Source organism: Canis lupus, chromosome 1, assembly GCF_048164855.1.
Source record: "Canis lupus baileyi chromosome 1, mCanLup2.hap1, whole genome shotgun sequence".
Taxonomy (NCBI): Eukaryota; Metazoa; Chordata; class Mammalia; order Carnivora; family Canidae; genus Canis; species Canis lupus.
The window spans coordinates 93,864,702-93,883,165 of NC_132838.1; the positions used below are offsets into that span (position 1 = coordinate 93,864,702).

The 18,464-nt window shown below is 45.2% G+C and overlaps 1 protein-coding gene and 1 long non-coding RNA gene across 2 annotated transcripts in view; one reads left to right on the forward strand and one right to left on the reverse strand.

Annotated features, from left to right (window-relative positions):
* LOC140640849 (uncharacterized) overlaps positions 1 to 4,697 on the reverse strand; it is a 49,920-nt gene extending 45,223 nt beyond the window's left edge. Inside the window, exon 1 of the long non-coding RNA XR_012037461.1 lies at positions 4,021 to 4,697. This is a non-coding gene — a long non-coding RNA (uncharacterized lncRNA). The remainder of the gene's footprint in view (positions 1 to 4,020) is intronic.
* Positions 4,698 to 4,937: 240 nt separating this feature from the next.
* SLC1A1 (solute carrier family 1 member 1) overlaps positions 4,938 to 18,464 on the forward strand; it is an 80,084-nt gene continuing 66,557 nt past the window's right edge. Inside the window, exon 1 of the mRNA XM_072840279.1 lies at positions 4,938 to 5,100. Coding sequence (XP_072696380.1) covers positions 5,010 to 5,100 — 91 coding nt within the window. The 5' untranslated portion in view covers positions 4,938 to 5,009. The remainder of the gene's footprint in view (positions 5,101 to 18,464) is intronic.

Below are 18,464 nucleotides of genomic sequence, written 5' to 3' on the forward strand. Positions count from 1 at the left end.
AGAGAATCCTAAGAGATGGATCTTCCATGCTGGGATTTGATATTATAATGAGGAGATGAAGGAATATGAAACATTCTTTCTCATGATAATAGTCTTTCCTGCTACATAATCCTGCATTTCATGTAGAAGTGGAATGTTAGTACATTTTTTTCTTTAAATTCCTTCTGTGACAAATCCTAATCTCCCAAGCATATGAATACCTTGGCCTAGCAGGGCAAAGACATGTGTTTGCACAAGAGTAACATTCAGATTACTATCTTATACACACAGAGAGACTTAATTGGAATTATAATATGCATATTTTAAGTTTTATATTTTCAGTATACAAATAATAAATGACAACAGCCTCATCATAAAAAACAACTGACTCACTGTTTTATAACTTACTTCCATCATTTCAAACCATAGTTGTATGTCTTACTATTTTCCCATCTAATTCAACATTCTGCTGAAATACGTTCTTCAATACCTGAACGGTGTTCCATTGTCCAGTGTATCTTTACACATGTAACCAATCTTTAGCCAATCCACTTTATGAGATAGTGAAACTGTTCCCAACTGAACTGGAATGGACTGCCCCCTCCCCTCACTTTTTTGGAATAAATTTGTAGAGGTAGAATGATGGAGTTAAGGAATACACTTTTGTTGAAAGATGTTACAAATTGGCTAATTATCCTCAGAAAAGTCATAGCACATTTTTAGGTCTACCAGTAGTATGTGACGCTGCCCATTTCTGCATGCTTTCTCTAAGTTTACAACTTATAATGTTAGAATTATGCATTTTAAAATGTTTTATCCTAAAATACTTTTGCTTAACTAGCAAACGAATATGGTTTAAGTTTTCCTTTCCTTGAGTCCTTGTGAGTCTGAAAACTTGTTTATTCTTCAAATACACATCAGCCATTTGTATTCATTACTTCAAATGGTATCTTCAGATGAGGAAATGAGGTTGAGAGAGGTTAAATGACTTGTTCAAGGACACACAGCTTCTATGAAGCAAATAACTATATATAGTTATATATATTCTAAAATAAAATGAAATTGTTCTTCAGTTTGTCAAAGTAAGCAATAAAGCCCGTGGGCAAAGTTCTGTTGAATTCAGAGTTCAAAGACATCTAAACAATAAATAAGCCTCTTTGGGCCAGATCATCTTTATAAAATATTGCTTGGAGGATTATTGTGAAGATTTAATTACTTACAGTTCTTTTACATCTTAACGTATAGTCACGAGAAGAATTAAATAAGGAAGAGACTGCTAAAAGAATGTCTGAATATGCTGACACCATTCTTCTTACCACCCATCGGTCATGAATGGCTGCACAACTATAGATGCTGAAGGAGACTCTGGTACCCCATGACCTCCTTCTCCCCATCACCACAGCACGAGAACAAAGCAACCAACTGTGTATGTTTTATGATGGTAGGATGCAACCAGCATACTATTTCTGGAGTTGATCAGAAGCTGATGCTTTACTTTTTGTCTCTGAATGCTTTCATTTCTGTCCCAAGTAATATATAAGCCCACACTGTCACCTGATGATGTAACCTTGTATGGTAAAGTCAAAGTCTCCTTTCTTTAATAACTAACAAGAGAGTTCATGAGTCAACAATTAAGGGCAGTGGCGGGGGGTGGGAGTGGGGAGAGAAGAACAGTAACACTAAAAGAAATGAATGCCAGGGTTATTTAAATGCTAAAATAAATAAATAAAAAATACAAAAAAGAACCCACACTGGCAAAATGTAATATATTAAGAAATGCTTTACAAGGGAAATGCCTCTTAACTTTTGTCCAATTTGAGATCACTTGCATCCATGACTATCATAGTCAATGAAAATAAAATAATAAAACTGAAGCCCTAGGGGTCTCCCTAAGCATCCTTTGGTCCCTCCCCAAAGTGATGCTTATCTTAGGCAAAGAAATCATAGAATTAGGTGCCAGTAGCAGCAAAGGAGAGTGAATTCAAGAGTTCAGCCACTGCCCTATAAAATGTAGGCAGCTTCCACCTGAGCACAGCACTTCAGGACACCCTAATGTCTCCTGTTTTTGGACGAATGGACTCCTGAAGATCTTGTATAAAGCAACTCAAGTAATTTCCCTGTAACAAATCTGTATTTGTTACCTCCTATGGTGGTGGCTTCATGCACAGAGTTGGTGCATTTACCTTGAGCCAGACCGCCTAGTTCACCTTAATTGTCTTCCTACTAACAGAGGGAACTGAAGGAAGTTACTGACCTTCTGTTTGCCTTAGACTCCTCAGCTGTAAGATGAAGATGATGATGACACACAATATCTTATCTGATTCTTCCAACAGTCCCTTGAGGTAACCACCATCCCTACCACATTCAGTTGTTGGGAGGATCAAAGGAGTTAATATGTGCAAAGTGGTTAGAGAGGTGCTGGCACATGGTAAGTGCATTGTGTCTGCTTATTAATTATTTTTTATGGCCGCCTAAAGTGGAACCGCCATGGAGCAATGGCATAAATGCAGTTTATTATTCACTTGGCCCACCTGCTTTGAACTTTTGAGATTCTTGACTTTTATATCTAATTTAGAAGATTTTTATCATTTCAAAATGAGTGTATGCATTTTGGCTTTATTCGTCTTTTCATATTGTGCTATTTTAAAATTGCATAATTTAAATAAGCATAAAGCAAGTATGTGCTATATATGAGCAATTACTGTTGATAAATATGCAAGGGTTCTCGTGGGTCTGATGTAGCTCAGGGTACGTTCCTGACAGGCAGGCCACAGGAGAGAGGGAGTAAAAGATGTCAGCTCAGGTTGACTCCAAGTAAAACCAGTACTGGTGCTGATTGTGAGCCAGTCAGTAAGCCTCTTACAAATATTGTATTCAACTCTTACAATACCCTCATGAGAGAAATAATATTAATGCCTCCATGTTACAGATATAGAAACTGAGTCACAAAGAAATGTAAGCAACTTGCCCAAAGTTACCTAGCTGGTAAGTGATGGTACTGGGATTTAAACCTAAATATCCTACCCACAAAACCCAGGTGTAGTTATTCTACTCTACCTCAAAAAGTTGTCATGTACAAAATTCATCTTAGGTCTTCCACTTTTTTTTCTCTCTTTAGGGCCTGTTTATCTCTTAAATACAGCCCTGCCCACAACTGTAAGGAACATGAATATGCTTATGGTAAACACTCAGGAAAATGCAGAAAGATGATAGAATGCAGAAAGAATTGAACGTGCTATTATATCACCCAAAGACCACCATTGTTAAAATTTTAGCATATGTCCTCCGAGACTTCTTTCCGAAGTATATGATTTTGTTGTCTATGTTTGCTTTACATACCTGTGACCAATTATATACACAATTCAATCTTCCTTTTTTCCTCCTAATATTATTAACATCTGCTATCTCATGCAATTAGAAAGTTCATAAACTTCCTTTCTATAGGCTACATAGTGTGCTACTGCATGACAGTTCCATGACATACTTGCCATTCCTTTCATGATGGACACCTGAGTATTTCCAGCTTTTCTACTGTGGGATGGCTATTTCTGGCCTCTCTTTCTTGATAGTTTCTCTCCTTCTGACATTTCCTCAGCTCCTGCTCAGGCACACAGTGACCTTGGTACCTTTCTATCCTTCCTCTCTCAAAATTTAGTTTCTGGAAGGGAGCTGCCAAAGTCATTCATACTAACGTGTACGTGGTTCATAAAGCTGAATGATTATCTCTTGAAGAAGGCTTGCATCAATTTCAGCCAAAGGAATGAAGCTCTAATTGTGGGGGTTTAGTCACTAGACAATCCAGTTGGGAAGCTCCCCCACCCTCCCCATTCAGAGAGTAGCCTCCACAATAGCAAAGAAAAGGTGCAGAGCTTACCTAATGTTAGGAAAGCTGACAGCAAGGCAGCCTGGAGCTGCAGAGGTGGTGAGGTGGGGAAGGAAAGGAAAGAGTTTGCATAAGTGACGGTGAAATAATGGGGTAGAAGAATAGAAGAGAACTCGAAAATTCACTTAGCCTCGCGGAATATATTTGGCACCACTTACCCAGTTTCTCCAACTCCCCTGTTTGCCTTTCCAGTGCCTTTGGCCTTAGGGGCGGGCCCACCTTCTCCCAGCTGGGCCGGGTGCTCAGACCTAATTGCTCTGCCAAATCTCACAGTTGGGGGGGGGGGGGGGGCCTTCGGCGGCCACAGAGCCAGTCAAGCTCTAAGGGGGCCCGCTGCAAGCCCTGTGTCCACGGACCATCCCACTGGTGCCTCGCCTCCCGCTACTCAGAGAGAAGAGTTAGTAGTCCGGGTGGGGGCAGGGAGGGGGCAGCAGGCGAGAGCTCACGGAGTCCTGTTGTCCCCCCGCCGCCCCGCACTCTTCCCCTCCCGCCAGGGGCTTCAAGCTCTCCAGACGCCTGGCAAATCCGAGGCTGCTGCGGGGAGCAGAGAGCACCCACGACAGAGCCCAGGGTCCCTCACCTCTCCCCACCGGCAAGGGCTTCGCGGTGCCAGGGGTTGGCTCGAGGAGGGGAGGGGGTGTGCGGGAGGGGAGGGCGGGGGTGTGCGGGGAGAGGCCCAAACCACCGTGGCTCCGCCCACCTGGGCTCGGAGAGGAGGAAAGCCGACATCTGAAAAGCTGGTCTGGCAGGATTTAAAGAAAAAAAAAAAAGAAGAAGAAGAAGAAGAGGAAGGCGAGAGAGTCCGGGTGAGGACTGGGCGGGCGCGGGGCAGCGGGCTCCCGGCCCCCCCGCCCCGCCCCGCCCCGCCCTCCGTCCGCGCTGGTTGGCCCCGGCTCCGCAGAGCGCGGCGGCGGCAGGAGGAGCCGGGCGCGCCCGACGCCACTGCCTGCGAGGGGCGGCGGGCGCGGCGCGCGGTCTCAGGTGGCGGCGGGGACCGCGGCGGTGACAGCGACCGCGGCGGCCGGCGCGCACCCTCTCCCCGCGCGCCCGCATCCCGCCCCGCCGCGCCGCGGAGCCCCCGCCGGTCCCCGCGCGCACGGCCGAGCCCAGCGCACAATAGCGGCGGCTCCCGGCGCCAGCGCCCGCCATGGGCAAGCCGGCGAGGAAGGGATGCGACTGCAGGCGCTTCCTGAGGAACAACTGGCTGCTGCTGTCCACCGTGGCCGCCGTGGTGCTAGGTGAGCGCGGGGCGGGGGCGGGGGCGGGGGCGGGGGGCGGCGCGCGCCCTCACGCGCTCCCGGCGCCCAGGCCGCGTGCGGGGCCGGCGGGTGCGCGGGTGGGCGAGGCGCGGCGGGGGCACCCGGGCGCCCCCCTCGGCCGGCGGGGTGTGCGTGCGGGGAGCAGAGCTCCTCGGGGACCCCCGAATGATCAGAGGGGCTTGGAAGGGGGGAGGAAGCCCTCGGTTCTTCCCGTTTGGGAAGCAAACGTGGTTCATTATCACGTTTTCAGTCCTATGTGCTTTACCCCCATTCCCACCAGCACCACCAGCGCCAGCAGCACCAGCAGCACCAGCACCAGCACCAGCACCGTGCTGCCGGGACAGGGATCCAGCGTGGATTAGGGTCCTCCGTTGGCCTGGAAGGAGGACCTTAGCCTCGGGGATGGCCGGAGGTCCCCAAGGGGAGCGAGGAAGAGGGTGTTGGCCGCTCACCCTGGGCCAAATTCTTGCCCAGACTCGGAGGTGTGCACTGAATGGCCCACAGGAGGTCATTGGGGAAAGAGCTAACATAACTCAGATGTCTTGCTTCCCCACCCTGGTAATCTCCCAGAATAGCCTCCTTGAGCTTCCTTGCTCTCCACGTTGTTTTTCTACTGAAAACAATTTTTTTAAGTCCTATTTGCTTGTTTTTAAACAAGGGTGTATTTAAATGATTCACACCTGACAGATTACTGGACTAAGTGGTGGTCTGAGCCATTGCTCAGAGGTATGAGTTGTTCCTACTTAGATCATGAATTTCTATTTGCCTGTCTTACAATTTGGGTTCTGAGACGCACCCCTTTGGGGTTGGAGTCGGTCTCCTTTCCACTGGGAGCTCACACAGGTGGGGACACTCAGCAGGTGAGAGGCCTTTGAGATCCCCATCTTCCCTTTGGAAACAGGAGCTGGATTTGTGGAAAAGGGGGTGGACTGGTAGCCTCCCGACCTCATGCTCCTTCTTCTCCAGGGATGCTTCTGAATTTCAGAATATTTGGCATTGCCTACTCCCACTCTTGATGCTCCCCCCCCCCAAAAAAAAACCCTGTGGAAGTTAACGGAATCCTCAGAGTCAGATTTGCACCTTCAGAACCTTGTGCTAAAATAAAGTCAGGTTTCTAGTAAAGAAATAACATCTTGGAATTGCTCTAGCAGAGGCCATTTGCGGGAGGAAAGGAGAGAGGTAGAGAAGCAAGTGTTTCTTATCTTATCTGCTTAACTCTATTTCCCCCAAGGGCCAAATGGCTTAGGGGGTTTTAGGGAAAGTTTATCCTGCCCCCACTACATTTAAATAATACACCACGGAGAGAGTGATTTGATGTCTCTGCATCCAAACAGATGAGATGGCCTTGTTTGTTTTCCCAAGTGGTAAGAGTCCAGAATTAATTGTTAAGCCCTATTTAAGGATGGTTACTGGGTAACTCAAGGCTGGCATTTCCCTCCTAATTCCTTGTGAAAGTGGAATAATCCTGCCTTTTTAGCCTTAGGGGTCTCCAGAGATGCTCACCTGTTAATCAAGTGTTGAATACCACTGTTCAGCGTACCCATTCACGGGAGGCAGGTTTGGAAAGGATTTGGGGCAGTTGATCTGTGGCCTTAGGAGCCTATTGCATAAATACAGCTTCATTGTCTAGAGGGATCACATGCCCATTTTGCAAATCTGGCCTTTGGCATCAGAGCACTTCCCAACAGTTTTTTTTTTTTTTTTAATAAGTGATCTTTTTTTTTTAATTTTTATTTATTTATGATAGTCACACACAGAGAGAGAGAGAGAGAGAGGCAGAGACACAGGCAGAGGGAGAAGCAGGCTCCATGCACCGGGAGCCTGACGTGGGACTCGATCCTGGGTCTTCAGGATCGCGCCCTGGGCCAAAGGCAGGCGCCAAACCTCTGCGCCACCCAGGGATCTCTTCCCAACAGTTTTAATCTGGGTGAACCACAGGAGCTTGATTCAGACACTTTTCTCAAGAAAAGAAACCACCATATAAAAGTTTCAAGTGCCTCACTGAAGTCTTTCTGGACATTTGCTCCTCCAGGAGCAACACAGGGCTGTCCTGAGGCTTCCCATTCCTGGTCTGAGAAATGTCAACCCTAAGCCACCTCCAGTGTGCCCATCACAGGCACCCCCTGGGGTCTTCCGGTTTGTTTGTTTGTTTGTTTTTTTCTTGAGCACTGGGTCTGAGTGGAAAACATGCCTCGGTTTGTGTGGTCTGCGCTAGCTCAATTGTTTAACCGGAATGAAATTTCTGCTAACTTAAAACAGTGAGGCTGAGTCCATATGTAAAGTCATAGTAAGTTTATTTTAAAAGTCTTTATTAATACAGAAAATCACAAGCACTCTCATGCAGCTTCTTTTCTAGACCTTTTAAAAGAAGAAACTGTTAAATTTATTACCTACCTTGACAGAGTATCATCTTCTGATGATAGCCATCAAAATGTTCGGTCCCCTCTGGAATTCAACAGCCCTGACACTTTAAAATATTTTGATTATTGAAATGAGGGGCAAAGGTTCTTATGAGCCAGCTTAAAGCCTCTGATTTTTCAAGACCTAGGATGTCAGGGGAAGTGCAGCTAAGGAGCGTTCATTTTTTTTTTTTACAAAGATACGGCATTTTGTTTCGTGCCCCATGGCCTGATTTTCAATTCATTTAACAGGCAGAAATTCTGAGGGTAGAATTTCTGTACTCCAACCAAGAATTCTGTCCAAACAGAATCACTATGTATAAAAAAACCCCTGTGTCACAGCATTCTGATTCAAATGACCCAATTATGATCATGTGTACACATCTCCTTTGACTTATGATGGGATTAGGTCCCAGTAAGCCTGTGCTAAGTTGAAAATACCAAATATCATAATTCAAAAGTGCATTTAATACACCTGACCTGCTGAACACCATGGCTTAGCCTGGTCTACCTCAGATGTGCTCAGAACGTTTCCATCAGCCTGCGGTCAGGCAAAAATCATTTCACACAAAGCCAATTTTGTAATAAAGCGTTGCACATCTCACGTGATTTGTTGAACACTGTACTGAAAGTGAAGAACAGTGGTTGTTGGGTACAGAATGGTTGTGAGTGTGTATATTGGTGGTTGACCTCCGTGATTGCGTGGCTGACTGAACCGTGGCGTGGCTCCCATGCCCAGCGTCACAAGAGAGGATTGTACCAGGTCTCACTAGCTGAGGAAAAGATCAAACTTCAAAATTTCAGGTCTGATTTCTACTAAACAAGTAACACTTTTGCACCATTGTGAAGTTGAAGAACGTCACGAACTGTGTGTGTCACGTTGCTAAGGCGCTCATGCAATCCTCACCCCATGCACAGCATGGAGCTCAATCTTTCTGTCCAGGACGTGCTTTATTTTAGCCATCTGAAAAGCCTGATTTCCACCTTATGGATTTTCAGGACAGGAAGTAGATGTTATTTACGTTACAGAGCTGGCAAGCTTGTTCATTCTGAATAATTTTTTTCAGAGCAGTAAGGAAGCAAGCATTTATAAATTCAGATTCCATCGTTTGACATGGAGAACAGTTATTTCACGCTATATTAGTAATCCCCTTGCCCAAGCCTTGTGTCTCCTACTGGTAGCTCTTGCAGCATATATTTGGCAGTGCTACGTAGAGTCATGGTATATGCTCTCTTCCTCTGCGTTTTTTGTTTTGTTTTGTTTTTTAAGTTTCTATCTATTCATGAGAGACAGAGCGAGAGAGAGAGGCAGGCAGAGACACAGGCAGAGGGAGAAGCAGGCTCCATGCAGGGAGTCTGATTGTGGGACCCATCCCGGGACTCCAGGATCAGGCCCTGGGCTGAAGGCGGCGCTAAACCGCCGAGCCACCCGGGCTGCCCTCTTCCTCTGTTTTTATGTCTTTGAAGCCTCTGAGGACAGGGGCTGGCCACAGCTCAGGCTGCCCCTCACCTGTGCAGAGACTTGTATGTGGCAGCATTCCAGAATGTCTATCATTACTGATAAAGCTTGCTTGATCTGGCAACTTCCTTGCCTGGTACTGCTGGGCCTCTAATCAGCTCAGTCTTAGAATATATCTGCAGTAACCAACATTTAAATCATTTGTTCATTCACTGGAGACTGTTCTGAGCCTGGGCACAAGGCAGTAAACAAAACAATCAAAACCCCTTTCCTCATGGAATGTAATGTTCAAGTGGAGAGAGGTAAACAGAATGAATAGGTCAACTGCAATGTAGAGTATGTCAGATGGTGAGAGTGTTCTAGAGCAACAAAAAGCAGAGGGGCCTGGGAGGGAGGGGTCTGCTTTTAAATAGGGCTATAGGAAAGGCCCTGCTGAGAAGGTGACCACTGAATCGAGACTAGAAAGAGGTGGAGGAACACTGAGCACCACACCGATGACTGGGGAGCATCCTGGCTTGTTTGAGAAAGAACAAGGGATGGAGTGAGGGAGGGGAGGCAGGAGCTCACAGGGGCAGAGCAGTGGGAGAGTAGAGGCTCCCCTAAGGACTTTGACTTTTACTGGGAGGTGGGAAATGATTGAAAGTTTCTTAGCAGAGCACAGATGTGGTCTGGATGTATTTTAACCAGCTTGCCCTGGCTGCTGTTTTGAACATAGACTGGCAGAGGCAGGGGTGGAAGCAGAGCCGGGTTCAGGAGGCTGGTGGATTTGACCTACTATACATCTGACTTCTTATACTTCTCAAATCTCATTTCCATCACGCCTTAGGAAATATTAGGAAATACTTACGAAAAAAGTCAATGAAAACTTTTTGCAGCTATAAAATGTTGCATATATATATATCAGCCAGCACCATAGAAATCCCAGGCGCATATATATGTATATATATACACATATATACATATGTGTGTGAATGTGTGTATATGTGTATATATATAGGAAACTATAAAGTTGCCCGCCCGTGGATAAGGGAACTGAGACTCAACGCTCACAGTCACTCAGATGAAAACTGGCTACACCAGGTCCTCCTGTTCCTTTCCTTTGCCTCCTCTGGGCCACTTCTCTCTATCTTGCTCCCTAGCTCCCTGTCATAGCTGATCCTTGCTAACCCTCCTGGGAACCACGGCAGTGTGGCCAAGTGCCATACTGGGGTGGAGAATGAGGATTCTCCCTCTACACTCTGGTCTGTATCGTCTTTTTCTCCCCTGTGACTGGGAAGGGGCAAAAGCATGCCTCTGGGACTCCAGGAATCATAGTGTGCGCCGTTGGAAGAAGACTGCTCCAGCAGAACCTGCCAGACACACGAGCCAGGCTGGTCTCCACCGTGGGCTGAGACCTGTCCTTATGCAACTCTAGTTCATGAAGCTGCCCATTTCTTCCTTCCACCTTCAAAGTCTGCCTTTCCTACCTTCTATCAGAGAGGCTTGGCGTGATTGCAGCAGAGGGTATGATTGAGGGACGTGGAAAGTCAAAAGGAGCAAGGCTGCTGAAGAGGCAGAGCCAGATCCTGAAGGGCCTAGAATGCCATGCTGACGAGTTCGGAAATGGTCAGAGGGTCAGGTTGGCAATGACACAGTGCTATGCTTGGTAAAAATCATTGAAGCAAATGTGTATAGCTTAATGGATCCTGGTAGGGCAGTTTTGCAGGTGGACAGACTGCCGAGGCGGTTTAATGTCTGTGTCCGGCAGGGAGAGCTAGGGGCCTCGGCTGTACAGCCTCAGTAGAAGTAGAAAAGAAATGACAGTACAGTTAACTCGAGCTGCTCAGCAGGTTAAGCTGATGGGCTGGGTTTGTTCCTGTAGGGAATGGAGGTGGCAATCTCTAGCAGAAGAGGGAGCCCCAGAAGTGGCACACTCTTGGAAAAGAACAATTGTGCTCTCCCACTGTGCAGCAGGAACATCTTCTTGTATGTGTTACTGTGCAGTTAGAATACACCCTCTTTTTTTTTTTTTGCCTCCAACACCAATCCATAGGCCCCCCTGAACCCACAGCACCTGTCACAGTGCGTGGTGGGCTCAATACATGTGTTAATTTGTTGAGCCATCTATGACCCAGAGAGTAAGACATTGTCGTTGTTTATTGAGTGAATAAATGAGGCCAAGGCTTAGTTTGAATTCCATGTCTTCCACAAATCCTCTTCTGCCTACTTCAGCATTCTCCCATATGCATCAGTAACTCTGGTCAACACTTAGTCTACATATATATTAAGCATGGTCATCCTTTCTTCCTCAAACTAGATTATAGACCCCTTGAGGGCAAAAGCACCCCTATTACCCCCAGAAGACTCTGGAACCTGAAATGAGACCTTAAAGTAATGAGCCTTATTCTTAAGAGCTCTTTAAGAAAGCGTATCTGATATTTAAACTCTCTGGGCCTTTATTTCCTTATCAGAAAGAAGAGGGGTTTGGATGACCTAGAAGAGCAAGGATTTCATTCACGTGCCAGCTCCCTTTAGAGATAGTGGACTGTCTGGTGGGATATGTTTGTTGAGAAAGAATTGGAAACAAGTTCTGAAATTGATTACTGATGTCTGCCAAGGGCTTAGGAGCAGAGAGTAGGGGCATGTGTGCAGCTTACTTGTTGACCCTGGATTTGAAGATTTCTGCATTCCTTCTAGCTTTAATCCTTTTGCCCAGTGATTATATCATCCTCGTTCCTCAGTTTATTGCCAGGAACCAGAGGAAATCTTCCATGGGACACTTAGTGTTAAAGGTCGTTATGGGAAAGACAAAATGATCATGCTGTTGAGTCCATTGTAAACCTCTGCAACTTGAGTTTCACAATATAAATTGAAAAATAAGTAAATAACGTATTTGGTATATTGGACTGTTACCAGGGCAGTATTTCATGTCAGCACAAGATTATTCAGGAATATGAGGTCTAATAACTTGTGTTCTTGCTGTATATGTGTATGTATATCTTGAACATAACTGCTTAATTAGATACCTTAGATAAGAGGTCCTTTGGCTGGCTTGACCCAAGATCCACATATGAAAGAATTAGAAAAAAGAATTTTCTGCTTTGAATGTCCATGCCTGATGCCTTTCATTTTTGAAACCAAATTGGAACCAAGCAGATTTGGGAACTCACTAAAAAGATTCTGATTTTTTTGTTGTTTTCTGCATGGTATATACCTCAAGTCTATCAAACCAAAATCCCGCACAAAGCTAGAAGAATCCAAATGTATAAAATGCATCTTTCAAAAATTTTTAAAGGTGTTAGCCCAACACCTTATGTTGGATATACGTTCTTAATGCCATCTGTTGGGAGGACTTTTTTTTTTTTTTTTAAGATTTTGTCTATTTATTCATGACAGACACAGAGAGAGAGAGGCAGAGACACAGGCAGAGGGAGAAGCAGGCTCCATGCAGGGAGCCTGACATGGGATTCGATGCCGCATCTCCAGGATCATGCCCTGGGCTGAAGGCAGGCACTAAACCGCTGAGCCACCGGGGCTGCCCTATTGGGAGGACTTTGAAGGTAAATTGCTAAAGTACAGAGAAGGAGAAAAGATGGTATGTGTGCATGGGTATGTGTCTGTGTCTGTCTATTTAGTTTGATAGTCAGAAAACAAGATCAGAGACACTTGGGTGGCTCTGTTGGTTAAGTGTCCAACTTGAATTCAACTTAGGTTAGAATTCCTGTGATTGAGCCCCACATGGGGCTCCACGCTCAGCAAGGAGTCTGCTTGAGATTCTCTCTCTCCTTCTCCCTCTGCCCTTCCCCCACATTGGCATGCACGCACTCTCTTCTCTCAAATAAATAAATAAATCTTTCTTAAAAAGAGAGAAGATTGTTCATAGATATTCAACATCTTGTTAGATGTCACTTAATGTGAGACAGTTGGGTTTTTTAGTACAAAAAAAACCCGTAAAATCAAAGTCATCTACCTGTCAAAAATCTGAGCAGCAAGCATAAGAGATAAAGGACAAGTGAAGACACATGATGTTGAAAATCACTATGTGCCAGATCAGGATATGGTAAAGCTCTCAGATAGCTCAGGTGGTAGAAACCCTGGGCAGGTCAGACCAGGTGTACATACATGGGATTAGGAATTCGCTATTAGAGTGCTTATGTGAGCATTTGCTTGTTGAGAGAGAAAGCTTTCCACATTAATTACTTGTGAGGAATTGTGATTACCTTTAGCAGAGCTGAGCCTCAAAGTAACTGTCCTGCGGGGAGTCAGCAACAGGCTGGCCCCGTGCCAGGGAAGCTCTGTTCGCCTGCAGAAGTGCAGATTTCCCCTGTGTCGGGGCTGGAGATCTCGAGTCACGTATGCTGTGAGGACTGGAGCACTCTCGAAGAAAATGAATTCATTTTCGGTGACATCAAGTGGCCCATTTTAAACACCCCTGCAGCAGTGTGTTAAAGTAGCAAGTGTTTTCAGTGACCTTTCCTATTTAGAATGTTAAACATCTAATAGCACAGAATATTGGAGACAGTGACTATTATGCCAATAATTCACTTTGGAGCTATAGTTTGGCTCAGTGGATAGATTTAGAAGGAGGTAATTCATTACACTTGCAGTGGAAACAGTCCAAACTGCAACAAAGAACGCTCTGTTGTAATTAGTACACTCCACAGTAACACCTCTGTTGATGGAAAGAAAGTGTTTTGGTGACTCACTCGGTTTCCAGAAATGTTACTACCCTACGTTCAGAAAGTATCTGCCAACTGCCTGTTCCATTACCAGTGGTAGAATATTTCCTTTCCAGCAAATACTCCTGCACTTTCCGGGATGGGTGGACCTTGGCCCAGCCCGCAGATGCTTCATGCCATGTGTTGTGTGAGTTCTGGGCAGCAGCCCCCACTCAGCTAGGACAAGGAGGACGTTGCACCTTGTTCTCAGGCACAAGAACCAGAGCCAGCACTGAGGTGAGACCCTTCAACCAGGTCCTGCACCTGCAGCCTGAGATCCTTGTTCCCTTGGCCCTTCTTGGTTTCAGGGTCCCTAACTGTGCCCACATATGGGACAGTTGTCATAGTACATCTTCACGTGTTGTCCAGGAAGGGTCCCTACACCAGCATCATGTGACTCTGTGAGGTTTGTATGTCAATGCAGGGTGGTGGCCTTTGGGCCTGGAACTTCCATTCAGAAATGACTTCAGAGAGGGTCCACGCTATATGTTTATTCTTATAACTGGACTGGATTCAGTGCTCTCAGGTTTTTAAAACTACATTTACTTACTCAACGAAGAAGGAAACCCTTTGGGAAGAGAGCTTAAGCGAGATTGTAAAATCAAATTATCTTTCTACCACTGTTCTATTGCTCAAGAGTTATCTGGTTACTTAGAATTCAATAAAGAATTAAGTCAACAACAAAAAAGAAATGCATCAACACCAGAAATACCTAATCACAGAAAGCCTAATCTCTAAGCCTCTTCTCACTTCTGGAAGATGAACTGGTTTTGTTTAGAATGGGTATTTCATATACTTCATTGCCTTCTGAGTCCCTTAACCACGTTACAGGTTTCATGCAAGATTCCCCAAATTATGAGACAATAAGAGAGACACATTTTCTCCTTTGAAAAGTTACTTTCCTTGAGATTCACCAAAGCTACAATTTGCTAATGTTCATTGAGGGCTTACTATGAGTTTTATGCACTTTAATTTCCCATTTGACCCTGCGTACAATGAAGTAGGAAGTTTGCCCTTTTGCAGATGAGAGAAGGAAAAATAAAAGGCTTAAGTCCCGTGGCTGCGGTCCCAGTCAAAGCTGGGATTTGCACCTAGGACTATCTGATTCTAAAACTGAGGTTCGGGATCCCTGGGTGGCGCAGCGGTTTGGCGCCTGCCTTTGGCCCAGGGCGCGATCCTGGAGACCCAGGATCGAATCCCACGTCGGGCTCCCGGTGCATGGAGCCTGCTTCTCCCTCTGCCTGTGTCTCTGCCTCTCTCTCTCTCTCTCTCTCTCTCTCTGACTATCATAAATAAAAAAAAAATAAAAAATAAAAAAAAATAAAACTGAGGTTCTTAAACATTAAGCAGGGCTCCTTTCTTCCTAGCAGACCTTGCTACAACTAATGGGTAGTTCAAATTATTCGTGTAGATTTCACTCTTGTACAATGATTAAATGAAGCCTATTCTCCCCCTTCTTGCTCTATCCCTTGCCCATCTCTTGGCTCCTCTTCATCCTGTCCTTGGGGCATCCCCAGTGGTCAGCCTTCCCCCTCTCTCCCCTCAGAAGCCTCCTATTTGAACGTATATTCTGGCCAAGCTTGTCTTGTGGTTGCTTCCCCTTGGTGTGTTGCACTTTGCTGCCTGAATGCTTTTGCTCATTGTTTCACCCACTGTGACCCTACCCGTCCTTGAAGATGGATCACCTGATTCCCACTTTTATTGAATAGACTTCTCTGGCTGCGCAACCAGAGGTGATCTGCCCTCTCTGTGCTCTTGTCACCTTTCATTTATACCTTAACATCCCCACATTACACTGCATGTGCACCACCTCCCCAGACCCTGCCCTGTAGCAGACATCACTGATTGATTACTGCACTCTTAACCACAGAGCTCAGTTATGGCCTCAAAATCCCCAAAACTATCCTCCAGGGAACCACTGTCAATCAAAGGGAACTGACATGTAAGAGGGAAAGTGTTGTTTATGATTGGGAACATCTTTTCATTTAGCAATCAATTAGGAGCTCAGTTCAAATGGAGCAACTATTAATGTTACTGGCAAAAGATGCAGAGTGAAAATCTGTTTTGTCTCAGAGTGTCAGATGCCACCCAACAGTAGCCCAAGTGCGGTAAATGCTGCAAGAAAGCTACATCTTGTATTGGGCCTTCAAAGAAGAGAGATGGAATTGAGAAAGAGTTCCTGGAAGTGTCCAGGAATGGCCTTGAGCAGGTGTGGTAGGATTCCTGGGCTGGAAGATGGGACATAAGCCCAGGTCAAGATAATGATAGGACAAAGGCCCATATCCTGTCTTATGTCTAGTTTCAGTATCATGTGCAACTACTATGTAATAAATGTGTTGCTGTGTTTTCACAACTTCTCTATCTCACCTTAATTTCCTGAGGATGGGAAAAAAAAAAAAGCGTCCTCATATGGGTCTGTTGTACTCATGGCATCTAGTACTGCACCTCCTTTGTACATGACACCCCAAATCATTTTTCACTTGGTTACAACTAGCCATTTAGTTTTTTGTTTTTTAATTTTTTAAAATTAGATTTCATTTATCTATTTGAGAGAGAGAGCACAGAGGGAAAAGGAGAAGCAGACTCCCCACTGAGTAGAGAGCCCAATGCAGGGCTCGATCCCAGGACCCTGAGATCATGACCTGAGCTGTAGGCAGATGCTTAACCAACTAACCGAGCCACCCAGGTAGCCCAGTTGTATGGGTTTTTGAGTAAAGACCCTGGGGAGCTCTTCTCAAGCTGGAGCCATCCTAAATATACTTTACTTCTACATTGGGGATCCCAGAAGAAGAGCAAGCATGGCCAACAACAGTTCTGAAGCCATTTTAGTGTGAGCTCCACATGGCCTCAAAGCTCCCAGGCTGGAGGGAGTTTCTCCACCCTGAGGAAGACCTGTGACCTTCTCAGGAAGGCGACACCAGCACGGGCCTGATCTCCAGAGAATTCTTTGGAGTGATTAGAGATTTGGGCCATGTGGTCTCCCAGATTTGGGCCATGGCATAAAGCTAAATCAGCCTTGAATGATAGGGCTTTTTTCAATGTGATATTTAGCAATACCTATGTCCGCTTGTGAATTTATTTCTAGGTTTTCCTCCCCGCCACCCCCCAAAATCTTTTTACATCCTTGTTCAAATTCTGCCCATTTCTCTCCCTGTCTGGAGATTATTTCTATGATAAGGAATTAATTAACCTGTCTGTGCTGCCTGTTCCAGTAGACCTTGAGCTTGAACTGCTTGGATAAACACTAGATTTGGTCATTAAAGAGTCTGAAGATGGGTTTTTACTTTTTTATTGGCAAAAGTTAATCGTCTACCAGGAGATGGAACACGTCTGCTCCATTTCTGCTTCCACTCCATTGATTCCTTTCTCACACCTCCTGAAGTTTTGTCACTTGGAGGAGTTTCTGAGTTCCAAAGAGGAAAGGAGTTGGAAATATTGCCAGTTCAGAAGCCACAGACCCTGAGAAACAAAGTTCACATCTACTATTGTTTAAGTGGGAATGCTCGAGTAAAGTTGGGGTGCTTTTTAAAATTTCAAATAGATAGCCATAGAAAAACAGAATTTAAGGCATCTAAAATCTAGAACCGTGGGGCTTCCAGAGGCTTTGCAAATCCTGCTCTGGGCTCTAGGGTAAAGGGTTAGTGGATCACAGCAGGTGGGTTTGGAGCAGTGGGGTTTTTGCTTAGATTTTCTTCCTCCTCCTCTACCGCCTCTTCTCCCACTCCCCAGGCAACATCTGTTGTCCATGTGGGCAACCCCAACAAAGGGGGCTGAAAAGCCTCACAAGTGTTAAACATTCCCAGATTCCAAAAGTAAACAGAACCCTTAAGTAGTACTATGAAAAAATTACACTCATTGTGTTTGATTTCTTGGGTCTCTGGTGGTCATCTTAAATGCATTTATAGTTATTTCCAGACCTTCTATCTAATCCATTATTGTTCTCAAACGGGCTAATGCATAAGCAGGTACTTTATAAACCTGTGAAGTGCCTTATAAATGTTTCTTATTGTTAAGGGGGTGTGCAAATGGGGAAATCTGGGTCCTGGGTACAATGTTATTCCTTGGAGATACTGGTATATACAGTGTCATCTTTGTGTGTTTTCCTGGGGCCCTACTCTCATCCTATGAAAAGGCATTTGGTCTTTTAGTGGCTGTATAGCATGGTTAACATTCTAAACAGGACTATTCTTTCCTTTCACAAGTAATTAACAAGTTGGCTATCTTTGTGGGTTTTTTTTTTCTTCCGGTGAGGATTAAAAGAAGTATCCAAGGTATTTACAGACAGATTCCTGACCCAACCTTTCAGCACTGGAGACCACTTTCATTTTAATTTAAGAAATACCATAAAATTCTTCAAATACATCTTAACTTACTTGAAGATAACTAAATATTTCTGTGGTCCTTCTGGGAGTGGGGAAGGATAGTTCACGGTTACAGCTCCGCAGAAGTTAGAGCAGACAGGTAAACAGCAGCCAGGCGGCATTGTTGGGAATCATTAGAGACCAGAGTTCAAGGTGACAAAAGTTTTCCAAGCAGAAGTGAGGAATGGCTGAGGGAAATCAGGGAATCCACTTCCTTAGACTTAGCCTTCTGGGTGCAAGGTCCCTCAGACTGAGAATTCCAGGCTTGGGACAGGTTTAGAAAATTCAGGATAGCTGGCTGCCTTTTCTCTGCCAGAGGTCTCTTTCTCTGCCCTCAAATTGCTCCTGACTACAACCAGCTGTAGGGAAGATGGTCGGGTTTCATTTACTCAGAGGGAGAAGGCTTCCTGAAATTGTGTAATGAACC